The sequence below is a fragment of the Stenella coeruleoalba genome (genome assembly GCF_951394435.1).
Source record: "Stenella coeruleoalba genome assembly, chromosome: 1".
Lineage (NCBI taxonomy): Eukaryota > Metazoa > Chordata > Mammalia > Artiodactyla > Delphinidae > Stenella > Stenella coeruleoalba.
Window position 1 is genome coordinate 10,231,370 of NC_137169.1, and position 15,383 is coordinate 10,246,752.

At 41.8% G+C, this 15,383-nt stretch overlaps 1 protein-coding gene across 5 annotated transcripts in view; it reads left to right on the forward strand.

Moving 5' to 3' along the window:
• PRDM2 (PR/SET domain 2) overlaps positions 1-15,383 on the forward strand; it is a 118,678-nt gene that overhangs the window by 63,492 nt on the left and 39,803 nt on the right. For all 5 annotated transcript variants that reach the window (XM_079945365.1, XM_079945367.1, XM_079945364.1 and 2 more), the window contains one exon: positions 11,659-11,769. In XM_079945365.1, the coding sequence (XP_079801491.1) occupies positions 11,659-11,769 (111 nt within the window). The remainder of the gene's footprint in view (positions 1-11,658; positions 11,770-15,383) is intronic.

The following is a 15,383-nucleotide window of genomic DNA, read 5'->3' on the forward strand; positions in this document are numbered from 1 at the left end:
TCTTAGACAGTAAACTATCAGACATCCTTGAAGGTAACTGTGTGGGAGCTATTTCAGTGCTGTTTATGACAGATTAGGAAATCTTGACATTTTACATCTTTGTGGGTATGAATTCAGGGCAAAACTAAAGTGTGAAAGAGCCATTCTCTTCGGAGAAGTTACTATTTAAGTTGACAATGTCAGTTTTATTTATTATGTATTGTACTTATTAAATGTCCTGATTATCTGTGCAGTATTTTTATTGAGCAGTCTGGGGAGTCGGGGTTCTTTTTCAGGGTCACACAGGAGTACTCCTGTCAAGATGCATATTTACATGAACTCACAACTTGACTTCATAGTAACACAGGTATCCTTGAGCCCCAGATGTTGTGTTTACGGCTCTTCGTGACTGTGTGGGGAGAGGAGCCTTAGGTGCTATCTGATTTTCAAAGAGGTCTAAGATTCCTTCCCGAAAGGATTAGGAACCAGTAAAGTGAACTAGTATGCTTAACTTAAAAAATTAAGAACAGAGTGTTCTTTAGAAGCTGTAAAATCAGTGGATTACAGACTTTGAAAATTGACGTATACTCGCAACTTCCGCTGTTAGAGCATTCATATATATTAATAGAGATGTTAGTGAGTGTTTGACATAATTCTCTCTTATCTCAATTAAACGTCTGTCCTCATTGGACTTGTACATTTCTGTAATGATATCTGGGTGGGATCCTGTGAATCGATGTAGAACAAATGAGTAAAAGAAATGGATGAATTCGGATTTGTTAGGGAAGCAGAATGTTATTGTCGTCATAAGAAGGAACATATGCTGACAATTTAGACTTGTAGGCGTGGGATTTCTGTAATTTGTTTAGTAGAATCTACTGTGAGTAATCCGTACAATTGATTCCATTTATTGAGTCTGTCAGCCACTGTGCGAAGTTAGTTCTTTGTGCACGTTATCTCATGTTCCCTTCCCTAGGACAGTATCAGGTAGTTATCACCAGTATGTATCATAGTTAGTTCCCCTCTGCTCTGAACAAGATTACTTCTCCTTAATCATGTCTTGGCCCATGGCTGCGCAATATAATTTCAGTTCTGTGAATTTCCGTTTTGTGGGCTATTGTCATTTGGGGACCTATTTTATTCAGAATGCCACCCCAACACCAGGGAGGGAGAGCGGGGAGAGCCCAGTCCGAGTCTCACTTTAGTTGGGGTCAGCTCTTTGCAGGGAAGATGTGTGACCTTGGTGACACAGGAACCTTTGGGGGCAGGTGAAGTGAGTGACTGGATTGAGAGTGAGACCCCTTCTCCCAGCGTGGACACTGGCCTAGGAGGCAGCTGTGTTTCAAATCCTCATCCTTTTGTGAGCTCTTCCTCCTGGACTTCTTTGTTGCCTGAGGGCGTTATTTTACCTCTACACTGGCAAAAGAGAGAAGCAGCATCAACTCAGGACCCTGTGGGATAATCCTTGGAGAGCACCGAGTAAGATTTAGCGTTTCTAAAAGGCTGTGATCTCAGTGCCGGAGCCTGCTAGCAGAGCTGGAGCCCCGTGGCTGTGGGCTGTAGCTTGTAGCTTGGTTACTAGCAATTCCCTGAGCCTCCTCACTGTACCTGGCTGGATGGTTATTTACATCATCCCACCCCCAGTCTCTCTCTCTCTGTCTCTCTCTCTGTCTCTCTCTCTGTCTCTCTCTCTCTCTCTCTCTCCCCCCCCCCACCACTCTCCTCCCTTCCTCCCTCTCTCTCTGCCATCCCCATCCTTCCTGCCAGCTTCCTCCCTCCTTCATTCCCTTCTTTATATTTTTAATGAAATACACATTTTCTGGAACATTTTTTCCACTCAAGATTTGCTTCTTGTTGACATTAGTAGGGCCTTTTTTGCAAAGGGGATTGCTTTTCACAAAGTTAGACATATAACTTCCATTTAAAATATCTTTGGGGCAGACATCTTTGTAGTAATATGTATGTGTCCCTTATAGCTCTTAACAAAGTGCCTTGTAGGTAATAAGCACCCAAGAAAATGATCAAAATACTTCTACTTCACTGTTATTCCAGAAACTTCACAAAGTACGTAGCGGAAAATTTTTTTATCTAGCAAGAATAATGAGCTTGGGGTAAATTTTCATAGTAGTCTGATAAAGGCTAATACATGTGAGGATGAGATGAGTTGTTAAATAGGCTAGTAGGATTTTGTTTTTAGGTGGAGGTCTGTAAGAGAAAAAATCTGGAATTGAATTTATATGTAACTTGTGGTTTTAGAAATAATTGCTTTGTGAAGAGAATACAATACATTTTAGTTCCTTCTCTGCTTCTTGAATCTGAAAGACAACCTCGGCAGTTTTGAGTTAGTCAGAGGGGTGAATTTGTGCTACCCCGGCTACATGCCTAAGCCCTGGAGAGCTCCAGCCTCTTTTCCGATGGGAGCAGAGATGTGTCATTTCATACGCTCTGATAGAGGCGCATCTGCAGGCGTGAAAGGGGCTGGAGGACAGTTGAGGTCTTGAACAGAAGGGAATGAGCTCATTTAGCGATAGTGATGAAGAATCTTAAAAATTATACTGGAATAAAAGCGTCTCATTTCATGGTAGATCCCAGTGATTTGGTAGTGTAGTAGCTATAAATTCTTTTGTGTTTATAAATGAATTGCTTAAACCTCTTCCAAAATGTGTCATATTCAAATGCCATTGCCAAATTTTTACATCTTAGGAGAAGCAAAATAAAAGCTAGTGAACAAGACTCTCATGGTGATCAGAGTTGACTGCCAAGACATTGACCCTCAGCTTATACCTGGGAGGTACTCAGGGTGATTGTTTAAGTTAGATTTTTGACTTAAATAATTATGGGTATGGTAACCAAGTACATTGAAACAAGAAAAAGAATAGGGGGTGTGTGGCTTTTCAAAAGGAGGAGACAAATCAATTTTTTGTTTGAAGTAATGTGGTGCGTGGCAAAGAGAATTGAAGGATATATACCAAAAGGCTCACAGTGGTAATGTGAATGCTTAAGCAGTTAGGGCTATTTAATAATGTCTGTTATGAATACAGTTGACCCTGAACAACATGGGTTTGAACTACAGGGTTCCCCTTATATGCGGATGGTTTTCAGTAATGAATAGTGCAGTACTCCATGATCTGAGGTTGGTTGAATCCGAGGATGCAGAAACCCAGCTAGGGAGGAGCCGCGTATACGGGGGGCTGACTACAAGTCATACAGAAATTTTCAACTTTGCAGAGGGTCAATGTCCTGAACCCCCCTGGGCTGTTCAAGGGTCAAATGTATTTTAAACCCCAAATGTCACTGTATCTCTGTTGTGGATTTGGTGTTCCTGGGGAGAGTGCATTCTGGACACTGCTGCGGGGTACAGGTAGGAGATGGAAAAGAGAAACACTTCAATACTTTTTTTTTTTTTTTTTTTTGCGGTACGCGGGCCTCTCACTGTTATGGCCTCTACCATTGCGGAGCACAGGCTCCGGATGCGCAGGCTCAGCGGCCATGGCTCACGGGCCCAGCCGCTCTGCGGCATGTGGGATCTTCCCGGACCGGGGCACGAACCCGCGTCCCCTGCATCGGCAGGCGGACTCTCAACCACTGCGCCACCAGGGATGCCCCGCTTCAATACTTTTTGCTGTGCAGGCAAAGTGGAAAGTTGAGGCCTTTTCCAAACTGTACTGATGTAAAATTGCATATGTTAATCTCAGCCAAAAGAAACGTTTTCTCTTGTCTCATTAATTTTGCTTTTGTAGGTATTTCTTTTTAAAAAATCATTTATTTTTTGCAGCATGTAACCAAATGTTCATCTAGAAAAATTAGAAAATACAAACAGATGGAGAAACAGGTATCCTACCCTCATCAATAATCTTGTCACCAGGAGCCCCCTGCCAACATCTTAATGCAGATCCTTTTGGTTTACATCTGTGGATAAATTTTAGCCTGATTTTATGAATTGGTGTTATGGCTTGACCATTGTTCCTGTGGGCATTTCTGTATACAAATGTAAAGGATGAATTTTACATGTTGCAATTGTGTTGCCTCAGATTTATATCTAGATTTTACTTCCTGAAAGTATTTTTAAACTAAGTTTTGTAATTAATTCATCAGGGTATAGCATTGTAAAACTTATCATGGGCTTTGGGAGGAGAAAATAGACTTTCCTTTTGCTGAGACTGACCAATTCTCGAGGGTGTGGCTGTCCCCTGTGTTTTAGGGTCGCAGGCACTTGTAACAGACCACCTCCCTGCACAGCTCCCAGGCCTGGTTTGTTTGGCCACAGGGGACTGACACCTGAACTTTGAATTAAGTTCTTTACTTTGCAGTTGCCAATTCACTTTTTATATGTAAGGTTTTCAGACTTTAGATACATTTTTTTTTCCTGTAAAATAAAGGCTACTGAAAATCCATGAGAAGAACTTGAGAAATTAAAATGATTGTAAAACAGAACAGGCTAGCAGCTTGTTTAAGTTTCAGAGGTATTTAATTAGTCTCTAACATTTTGTTTATGCCACAAGACTTCTTGAGGTTCCCAAGAGTGTAAGGAAATTTGAAGCTTTCTTAATTTGAATTTACTGAAGTTTATTTGGGGAACCATTTCTAGTGTTTGGAATTATCCAGTCAAAGCCACTAAAAGCCTTTTTTAAAAAAAGAAATTAAAAGCTCCCTTCAGATGTGATCGCTGTTCTTCCATCAGCCTGACATTTGGAAGAGGCAGGGAGCCAGAGCCTCCACAGCAGCAAAGACTGTGCCCCGCTCCCCCGCCCCCCCCCATCCCTCACTCGGGCTGCAAGCATTCCAGGAATTTATACTGTGATCTGCAGCGCTGAAAAATCCAGAACTTTGTTCCATTGTTTCTGTTGAAGCAAAGCCTAGAGTCCTGTTTTAATACCATGAGCAACTTAAAACCAGAGAGGTTTTATTTTTATAATTTGCCTCCGGGATTGCAGACAGCTCTTGGTGAGGAGTTTAACTACAGAAAAAGATTTAAATTTTGCCCAAGCAGCGTAACAGAATTTTTTACTACCAGGTACATTTCAAGGTTATTTTCTGTGTGAAAAAAATCTGTAGAAAATGTATAGCGTATCACTTTCGTAAAACCAACTGTTGCAGCATCTTACTGCTTTAAATTCCTCTCTTTGAAACACAGCGAACTGATGGGGCTAAGGCCACAAGTGGTTTGTTTACCCACTGGTCTCACCTTGGCCAGTTGTAACGGCCACTTCTGATCATCTGATAAACATGTTCTTGCGTGTGTGGTGACATGGTCGACCTTTACACAGGGAAGCCTTTCTGGTTGCAGTTTCTCACGTGTGGCCTGCTGCCACAGGTTTCCTTCTGATGATTTCCAGGGTAGTAAACTCAGTATCTTTTTCTTTTTTTTTTTAAAGAATACATGAAAGGACTCCCCTGGTGATCCAGTGGTTCAGACTCTGCGCTTCCACTGCAGGGGGCACAGGTTCGATCCCTGGTCGGGGAACTGAGATCCCACGTGCCGCGTGGCACAGCCCGAAAACAAAAAAAAAAAAAACAACAACAAAAATGAAGATTATTGAAATGACCTGTTATTCTTCGTGGAAAACCTAGTTTTGTATATCCGTTTCCAGCTTCTTTTCCCTCTACTCATCACACCCACTGCAGAAGGTTAAACCACTGGCAGATGTGAAGCAGTGCTGAGGTCTAACTGACCACCCTCAAGGAGCTCACACAGCATCATTTTGGCCATTCTTTCAGCTAACAGTTTTGCTGTTGTCCATTGGTTCCCCTTCCTTACTACCTGATCTGCTAGAGATCTTGTTTGTTTGTGGGGTTTTTTTTTTAATCCTATAAAGAAGTCATTTAACATGAACTTTATGCTTTTTCCCCAGTTAAGCTTTTCATCTTGTTTGGGGCTTGCTGTCTTGAAAACCACTCCCTTGCCTTTCAGATATTGAAAAAGATGCATAATGACTTTGTACGTTCATGATGAATTTCTCAGACTTGCCTGAAATGCATATGGCACTGTTAATTCTTTTCAAGGGTGAAATTGGAACCCACAAAGTGTCACTAACAAGGCTGTTAGAACACGGTGGATAGAATGGTGAGTTGGATGGGAATAAAAGTCCCAGTTTTACTACAAACTTGCTGTGAGATTTTAGGCAGTTCTTGTAAATGAGAGAAAGCTCAGAGAAGTGTGTTTGTGAAGTTTGGTTAAACCGTCTTCAAGGCTCTTTCTACTTCAAATCTTAGGGTTCTTCTCTCTCTTACCTTTTAATACAGCCCATTAATTCCATTATTCCATGTCTGTTGTCATCTCTAAGATCTGTATCCTCTGCCTAGCTGAATACTTTGTTGAAGCCTTTCTTCAACCTTGGGTGAAAGCATGCGTCCAGTCTTCAGATTTCCTATGTGGGAGCCTCTCATTTCAAGATAGAAAGAAGAGAAAGATTTTTGCCATAGAATGGTCACAGAAGGAGGACAGTCTAGATGGTAATGTCATAAGGCTCGGGAGAGGGATTTTAAGATGTTAAGCCCATCAAACTGATCAGACTGTCAAATGCCAAAGAGAGACTTGGGGGCAGATAAAGAAATTAGGGGTTTTGTGATTACAAGATCAGAGGTAACCGTCCGAGTGGAGTTCCGGTAGCGAAGAGAGGATGAAAGTTCCGTTGCAGGGATGAAGGGCTGAGTGAGTGAGGAACTGGAGGCAGCAGGCACACCCACCCTCTGGGGGGTCAGGGTTGGTCCCTGTTCAGGTCAGCCTGTTTCCTTGATGACCTTTCATGGTGTGATTGTGGGTCTTGCCTGGTTTGGAATCATCTTTGCATCTGAGTAAGACGGTAAGCTCCCCAGACAAAGATGGGCTGGACCTGCTTCCGTGCACTGATACTGAATTCTGATTTTAAGCTTCAGAGTGGGGTAGCTCCCCAGTGAGGAGGCAGGCAGTGCACGTAGAGTTACATATGGTTCTAAATTTAATTCATTTCAATCACCAAATGCATGAGCCTTCACTGTTGTGATGAATTTTTAATGTAACTTGAGCAGGCCTTCTAGAATTTTGCATTCTCTCTGATGCCTGAACATTTTTAACTGAAACATTATTCTTTAGAATTTCCTGGTGTCTGTCTAGCTCATCAGAAGAGTAGAAAATAGTCCAGAACTTAAATTATTCATGTGATGCTTTAGGCGATTTTGGTTTTGCACCTTGCATTGCAGGCACCAGCAGCATAATGCCACATGTTGTCTTTAAAATGTAGTCATTGTGGCCGTCTGATTTCTCTATATGGTAGCTGTTTCTCTAGAAAATCCAATTTTATTGATATTATTGAACATATTTGCTCAGATTGGGGTTCCGTGCTGTTGACTGATAACTTGCTTCTGGCATAAGATAAAATTGAACTGGAAAAAAATCTCCATTCCAACTTGATCATTCCTTTTCTTTAGATGTAATGAAAGTCTTTATATCCCTTTACTTTCATTTGCCGTTGAAAACGAGTGAAATAATGGATATAAAGTGCTTTGTAAAGAATGTTTATATTATGCATTATTGTTCTGAAGAACTAATTTTATGTAGTAGAGCACTTTCGGTATCGTCGTGGTTGGGTTTTAATTCTGACTCCTCCAGAGATACTTCAGTTGTGTGACCTCCGGCAGATGACTTCATGTCTGTGGTCCTTGGGGTCTGTAAAATGAGAGGCATGGATTGGGACTTTCGGGCCGTCTAGCGGAATGGCACTTAAGTGGTAAGGGCATCAGTTTTACAACATGGGCATGGGATAGGCCTGAGAGTAAGTATACCACATCCGATCCCCAACTAAGAACCAAAGATTATTATTTGGGGGAGGGTGGTGGGGGGAGAACCTTGCTGCAGTGGATAACTGCTCCTTTCCTTCTGTTTCATTCAGTTTTCTTCATCTTTATGTGTGTATTTCTTTTCCTTATATACATGAAGTTTTGTCCTGTCCTTCATTATGTTCTTTGTCATTGTCTGCATTCCACTTTCCTTGTGTTTCATTCCTGTATCTTTCTTGTTTAGACCATCTGGAGCACGCAGCTGGCAGAGCCTCTATGTAGGACCCTTCAGGAACCTGAGGGTAAGTGCACACGTGTACTTACCAGGCTCCCAGCGGCTCTGCCGGACCAGTTCTCCAGGCACCTCCTGCCTCACAGACAGGAACTAACACATCTCCCTCCCTTTGTAAAAGTCCTTACAGGTTGTTTTTGGTTATGAGTTGTTTTTGGTTTTGTTTTCTTTTAATTTGATTGCATATAGAACGAAAACCAAGTATCGGGGGGAAAATGTATTGATTTAAGGAAATATAGCAGGTGCCACCGGGTGTTATTACAATATTTGGCTTTGTGAGTGACACTCGGCATACCTAAGTGTGAGTCAGGATACCCGGGTTCAGACTTCTGTCATAGATTGATCGGTCAGTCCCCTTGGGACCCTGGTCTTCAGTTTCTCTCAGAAAAAATAGCAGGTAGGACAGGTGATTTCAGTAGCCCCTTCATCTCTAGTCTACACTCCTAATGGGAAGTAACTCAGGTATTAGATGATTCTGATAAAGATTGAGAAAATCACTTTATGTATCACATAATCTCAATTCCATGAATGAGTGATGATTAGATTCATGATAGACTCATTTTCATCGTAAACTAAGTCTATCAGTGTTCACCAGAGGCACTCAGGAGGTAAATTTAATTGTTCCATTTCTTAGTTTTTAGAATTGGTGTACTAGTGTTACTCGAATACTTAAAAAATGTTTATAAATATGTAGACTGTGGAGCCCGTATTGGTTTAGCCCAGTGGTTCTCAACGTAGAGAGACAGCCCCTCCCTCCTTTCGGGTGAGACTTAGGCCACGTCTGGAGACACTTGCTCGTCACAGTTAGAAGGAGGGGCATGCTATTGGCATCTAGTGGGTGGAGGTCAGTGATGCTTCTGAGCGTCCTCTGATGCTTCAGACAGCCCCACAGCAGCGAGTGATCTCCCCAGATGTCAGGCGTGCTGTGGTCGGGACGCTTGTAGCAGCCTGTGGTGGGTACTCTTGTTTGTCCTCCGAGTAGAATGCACATGTCCCGCAAGTGGCGTGTCTTCCCAGGGCGCAGATCAGGCTTTCCTGGTCCTGGTGTTGAAAGAGGATACCAGGGGTGGCACGGGGGTGGGGGGATCTGAGGGTGGTGCAGCTTCTCACTGCTTAGGTTTGGAGAGTCTAAAAATAAGGCATTTGACATTCAGTATCAGCTAGGTGTTCTAATATTCTTTTATGCAGGGAATAAAACTAAAAATAGCACTTTTACCTTTTAGTTATATGATTTCATTCTTAGTACATATTAATGAAAGGTACTGTTCAAGTTGTGCTTTGCTTTATGTAAATCTAGAAATTTTACTTATTTAATAGTCTATTTATACATATAGGCCAGTTTATTTTTTTTGTACAACCTGCTACCAGGTTCATATAGCACTTGATAGGTTTCAGGAAATTTTTTGAATTGCTTTTGCAAGGGATTGTATTACAACAAATTGACATCTGTTTTTCTATTGTATTTTACAGTGTGACTTTAAAAAAAAAGTATGTAAGGTTTATGCGTAAGAGGTAGGGTTTACACCTCCAGTTTTACTTATTTCGGAAGTTCATACCTGTACAAAGTAGAAAGTAAGAGGTTAGTTAAAAAAAAGAAAAGGGTCACATTCGTTTGTCCTGTTTGGGGTACATGAGGTGGTACTGATATAAAAATTTGGGGGTTTTGATCCAGGGAAAAAACTGTCTGAATATAACTTTTGAATCAGGCGTCTGTGGGCACTAGGAGCCCTTTCTGTGAACCTCATCAGACGTGAACTGCACTTGCTAGAGCAATTATGTTAATAGCTAGGTAATCATTTATATTTGCATTGTTTGCTACCAGCAGTCTGATGTGGGCGGGGCATCACAGACAAGGAAGGGCATATATCATCATGAGGATAAGAAAACTGGTTGAATCCAATTCCCTTAAAACACAGCTGTAGTTTTCAAGAGCCTTTGTCATCATTAGATTTAGGCTAAGTGCTATTAAGTTGACAAAGGCAGAAAGACTTGAAAGAGGAGGTTACTTCTTACAATATGAAAAGGTGTATTCATGTCCTTGCCCCTTGCAGAGGGGATTGGTTTATAACCCTTCCACCTGGAGACTCAAATGGGCCATCTTCAGGCAGACTCTCAGCTTCTGTTTCCACCAGAGTGTGTGGTTCCAGTGAAGTATATGCTTGTGTCCTGGGTTCCACTTCAGCTGCCTTTAGAAGTGAACGGATTGGTGTGTTGTTATCAGGAATTCGAGTGAAGGTTTTATATAATTGCAAAAAAACAGCTTCTTTTTTTTTTTTTTTTTAAACAGGCTGAAGAGTTAGGGATTTAAAATGGTATTTTAGAATTTGTTTTTTAAGACTAACAAATTAAGTGGCTGATTATTAAGTACTCTATACTTTATTTTTCTTGTTTGCATCTCAAGTATTTATCAAAATCTGGGGATTTTTTTAGGGTTAATATTTGCTTTGTATTGTAATTGATGTTTCTGTTTCTAATCCCGATCTTTGCAGTGGTGGTATTTTGTATCTCTGACCTCATTTTCATCTGTTGTCTGTATTTTAGTTAATTATTCTCCTCTCTAGTGATTCTCTGTTAAGGAGAATACCGTTTTCCAGAGGCTCTGAGTGGTTTCTAGTTTGTCGTTTTACTAGACCGGCGATAAAGGTGTCAGGAGGCTTGTTCTGAAAGAGAAAGGACAGCTCTGAGAGCTATTTGGGGCCTGGCTGGGGAGAGCGTTGCAGAAAGAGAAGGAAGGTTTGGGGAGATGGAAAGGGACTTACTCTGAATCTGAAACGGAAAACCAACAGCCACCAGGAGTAAGAAACGTAGAATGGAAAAAGTGGAACAAGGTCGCAGATTCTGACTAAATCCCAAAGAGACTGAGCTTCCAAGCCTTCAGTATTAGTACTTCCACAGAGAATTGTTTTTCCATGTTGAATATCTCGGTGACTTTAGTTCATTTTTCCAGCTCATCAGATATGTGTTGCATTTCAGTCTTATCTTCTGAACTGTGTTGTCACTTGGAATGCAGTTAGTGTTTCCTGACTTCATTCTGCGAGTTGTTAATGAAATGCTGAATTGTGCTGGACCTGGGACCCTCAGAGTGCCATGCGGGCTGACAGTGAATTATCCAGTTACTGTGCACTTGATATTTGAGCCGTGGTGCATGGGAGCATCCCTTGCCATTCAGCAACATCTCTGCTTCTGCTGTTTTACTTTGACAAGTCTGAATAATGTCTTAACTAAAAGGGCCCAAGTTATAACATGTTATTTTTCTCTAATGTGCTTCTTACAAATATCTAGACTTCTGCCAGTTCCTATTATTTGTGTGGCGTTGAAATTAGTGCTCTTATCTAATTTTCCTGTTACATCAGTGTTGTTAACTTTTTTAGAGTATTTTACATATTAGTTTGATAGCTATTATAGCTAGGAGGGGAACTGTTACTCGAGATTCTCAAAAATATAGGATTTCTGGGTTCCTTGTCTTTGACATAACTTAAAAGTATTCATATTCATTGTCTTTCTTCAGGAATCTGGGGTGATAATTGCCTAGAAATATACTGTTTGCTGTGTTTGAATTAGTAATTGTCCCCAAGAATTCAGGATAATAATGAGAGACTGAACGAACAAAACAAATAAATATTGTGTTTCAGGGAAGAAGAAATCCCAAGAAAATAAAAACAAAGCAAACAAAACTGAAGACGTACAGCTGAAGACAAGTGAGCCAGATTCCACCTCTGCAAATATGAGAGATTCTGTGGAAGGTAAGCTTGGGTTTTGGACCCGTATGATTCGGGTATACATTGCCACCAGTTACTTTGACTTTCTATCTCCTTGGAACGCCCTCTGAGAATCATCCAATAACCATAAAGGGTTAAACAGCAGAAAGGTCGCCTGGATTTAATGTGGCAAGTTGAACCTTACACGTCTCACCTCCCCTTCAAAAAATCATTGAAGACCTTCCTTGTTAAAAATGAAGTTACTCCCTGGTTAAAATAAAATGAAACATACCGTGTGATTGTATTTACTGGCAGGGACAGGAGGGGCCTCTGGGGTGCCAATACTAGTCCATCGCTGGGTTGGGATGAGCACATCAGTGTATTTACTCTGTAGACATCTCACCTTGCTATACTTTTCTTTACGTTTTTTACTTTAATTAAAAGCTCACTAAAACATATCAAGCACCTTTGATTTTATATATCAGAATGAAAAGTATATAGAATGAAAAGTTTCTGTTTTTTTTCTTAGAAATTAAATTCCTACTTTATCTCTTCATGTTTCTCCCCACAAATTTTTCTTCTTTAGAGCCCCTTCCGAGAATTCATATTCTAGGCCCTCCACGATGTAAGAATTCCCAGAGACGGGGATTGAATGTTACTTGGGAAGGCAGATTGCCCTGTGCCTGGTGCCCTTGAGACACCATGTCGAGACTCTTGCCAGTAGAAGTGAGGGGGACGGTGTGTGTCTTAATTTGTTATGTGGCAAATTCATGCAACAGACCGGGCTTGCTCAAGAGTTCGTAGTGACCCAAACAGGCAGCTTTCAAAATACAGGCTGTGACTCTTTCAAAAAACATTTGCAGGAAAAAAAAAAAACCCCAGCAAAATACTGTGAATGCCTTTTATAATCATTTTATTAGCACTGTTTGTGGGGATGACATTCGTAAAGGATTGTAATTTTCTGTGGCATCTTACGAAGCAAGAATAGACAAATTTATTTCCCAGAGCCCTATAAAAAAAAGTTCTGCCTGCTAACAGCAGGTTTGCTAAGACGTTTGTTTGAACAATGACAAAAATACTAAAGAACCTTACTACTATTAGTGGCAGAATTAACAAGCCAACAGTCCCCTCTCCCATTCAGTAATTCAGGACAGTTATTTTTTCCTGATATAACATCAGGTCCTGTGAAAAAAAGATACTTAATATTTTGCCTGCTTGTGGTGCAGCTGGTCAGTATTTGATTGGTTCCGTACCTTGTGGTTGTCAGCTTCTCCTGCACGTTCTGTTTGGTCCTCAGAAAGTAGTCTCTATTACTGAGCAAACAGTTCAGACTCTTCCTTGTGTTTCCCAAACCACTGTTTATGTTTAAAACTCACCAGACCTCGAGTGTGGCCACGCTTTGGTTCATAGAGCTGTGCACATTTTGGTTCATATTACTTTGGGCAGTTTTAAATCTGGGATTGTTTACCAATCATAGAAAAAATACTTCCATTAAAAGAAGCCATGGATTTTGGCTAAAAATGAACTGTATAAAGAAATTTTTGAGCCTTAGAGATGTTATTTTCATTTCTGTTGTCTCATTTTGATTTTTTTTAGCAGTGTGCTGGGTCTTTGTTGAAAATGTATTTGGAAAGGGAGTTAGCCCCTAATTTGAAATACATTACTACCATCAAATGACTGGTTTCCCAGTTCGAGGAAACCTCATGCAATTTAAGAAATATGTCTGGAGGAAAGAAGGCTGGTGTCCGTTTAGAGGCAGAAACCTTAATTGCTAGTGGATGGTAGCGGTAGATGGGGAAAAAGGAAGACCGATATTCCTAGGAAACAGCAGGAGGACTAGGACGGAATCACTGAGCTTGCATTAATACCTTGCATGTGCAGAGTGTGAAAAGGTTGGCTTTTAAAACCCTTCCTTGTCCCCGGTATCCAGGCAGTCACCAAGTTTGTTTACAGGACTCTGGTAGCGTATCTCCATGATCTGACCGCTTTTTTTTCTGCCTCTTCTGCTTCTTTCCGTTTCCATCTCTCAGTGTAGGTAGCCAACCTCTCCCTTCTGATGCCACTGCATCAGTATTGGTTTTCTGCCTCTCCCCAACCCCTTGATACACACTGCAGCCAAATCTCCCAAATGGCACTCTTCTGCTTTAAAATATCTTAATGGCTCCCTGTTGCCTCCAGCTAAGTCCACACTGATTTACAGTGCGCTGCATGTTTTGATTGCTCCTGCTTGATTTTCCTCTTCTATCCTTGTCCTTCAGGTTCTGCCTGCTTAGTACTTTCTCTAAGAAGCCTCCCCTGGTCAGTTAACCAAGCCGCTGGATGTTCCTCCCGTGTGCTTCTGTCCTGTACCTTGTTAACCATGTACTTCCATAAGCTTGACCATTAATTCATTGTAGTAATGTTGCCTGCTTGCCTCGCTCCTGTTAAGGTGGAGCTCTATAAGGATAAGGATCTTGGTGGCTTTATTCACCTAGTACTGATGTGTAGTAAATACTTGTCCAGTGAATAGGGGGAGAGCCAGTTAATAGAACCAGGAGAAGTCAGAGTAGCTCTGCTTCTTCTACAGACCCATTCTTAACCTTGAGGTATCTGCAGTAAAAGGGGTATAGTTCAGCAGAGAGGTAGGTGGTCCTGTAGAGAAAGCGGCATCGTGGGCCATCCCCACCAGCGTTAAACGCTCTGTGCCAGCCCCTGTCTCAGAGGCCCTTGCCGTCCTTGTGTTTCCTTCTAGCCGCTACCCCCATTTTTCTGCTTTCCTTTACAGCTAAACTTGAGAGAGTTGCTTATAGTCTCCCTGTCTCTCCTTCCTTCTGTTCTCTTCTGAACTCCTTGGGGCCTCTGCCCCCACTACTCCGCCAAAACTGTTGTTGTCACCATCACCACAGCTCCACCGTAGCAAATGGAATGTTCAATTCTCACTCCCATCTTACCCAGCCCATTAGCAGTTCTGGACACAGCTGATCACTCCCTCCTTAGTTTAAGGGCCGCCACTCTCTTGGCTCTCCAGATACCTCCCTGGCCATTCCTCTGAACCCTGGGTACTGGAGTCATCGGGGGGACACAGCTATCCCCCCTCTTCTGTCTGCATTCGCTCTCCAAGTGACCTCGTCCAGACCTGTGCTCCAAGTGCCATTTCTAGTCTGAGGACTTAGCCATTTCTAGTCGTAGCCTCTTTTGGACCGTGAGTCATATATAACTACTTAATATCTTTACTTGGATATTTGTAAGGTACCTCAAACTTCAGCACATCCAGGATAAACTCTAGTTTCCCCCCAACACACACAAACGCACACAGACCAGACTTGCTTTTCTCTCCGTCTAATACAGTTTAGTGAGCAGGGTAATGGCAGTTGCTGTGGAATCCTCCTTGACCCTTCCTCCTCCACCACCACCCACCGTAGTCAGTCAACAAGCACATCTTGTCAGCTTCATCTCCAAAATAATCCAGAGTCTGACGACTTCCTACCACCTCCCCAAGCCACTCTCATCTCTTCTCCTGGAGCATATAGTAGGGTTGCCTCCACCCTTGTCCACCTACAGTTTCCTGTCTTCCTCGTAGCACCTGGAGTGATTCTCTTGTATTTCAGTCGATCATATATTTCTCTGTTAGAACTTTCCGATAGCTCCCTGTTTTACTCAGAGCAAAGGCCAACAGCCTA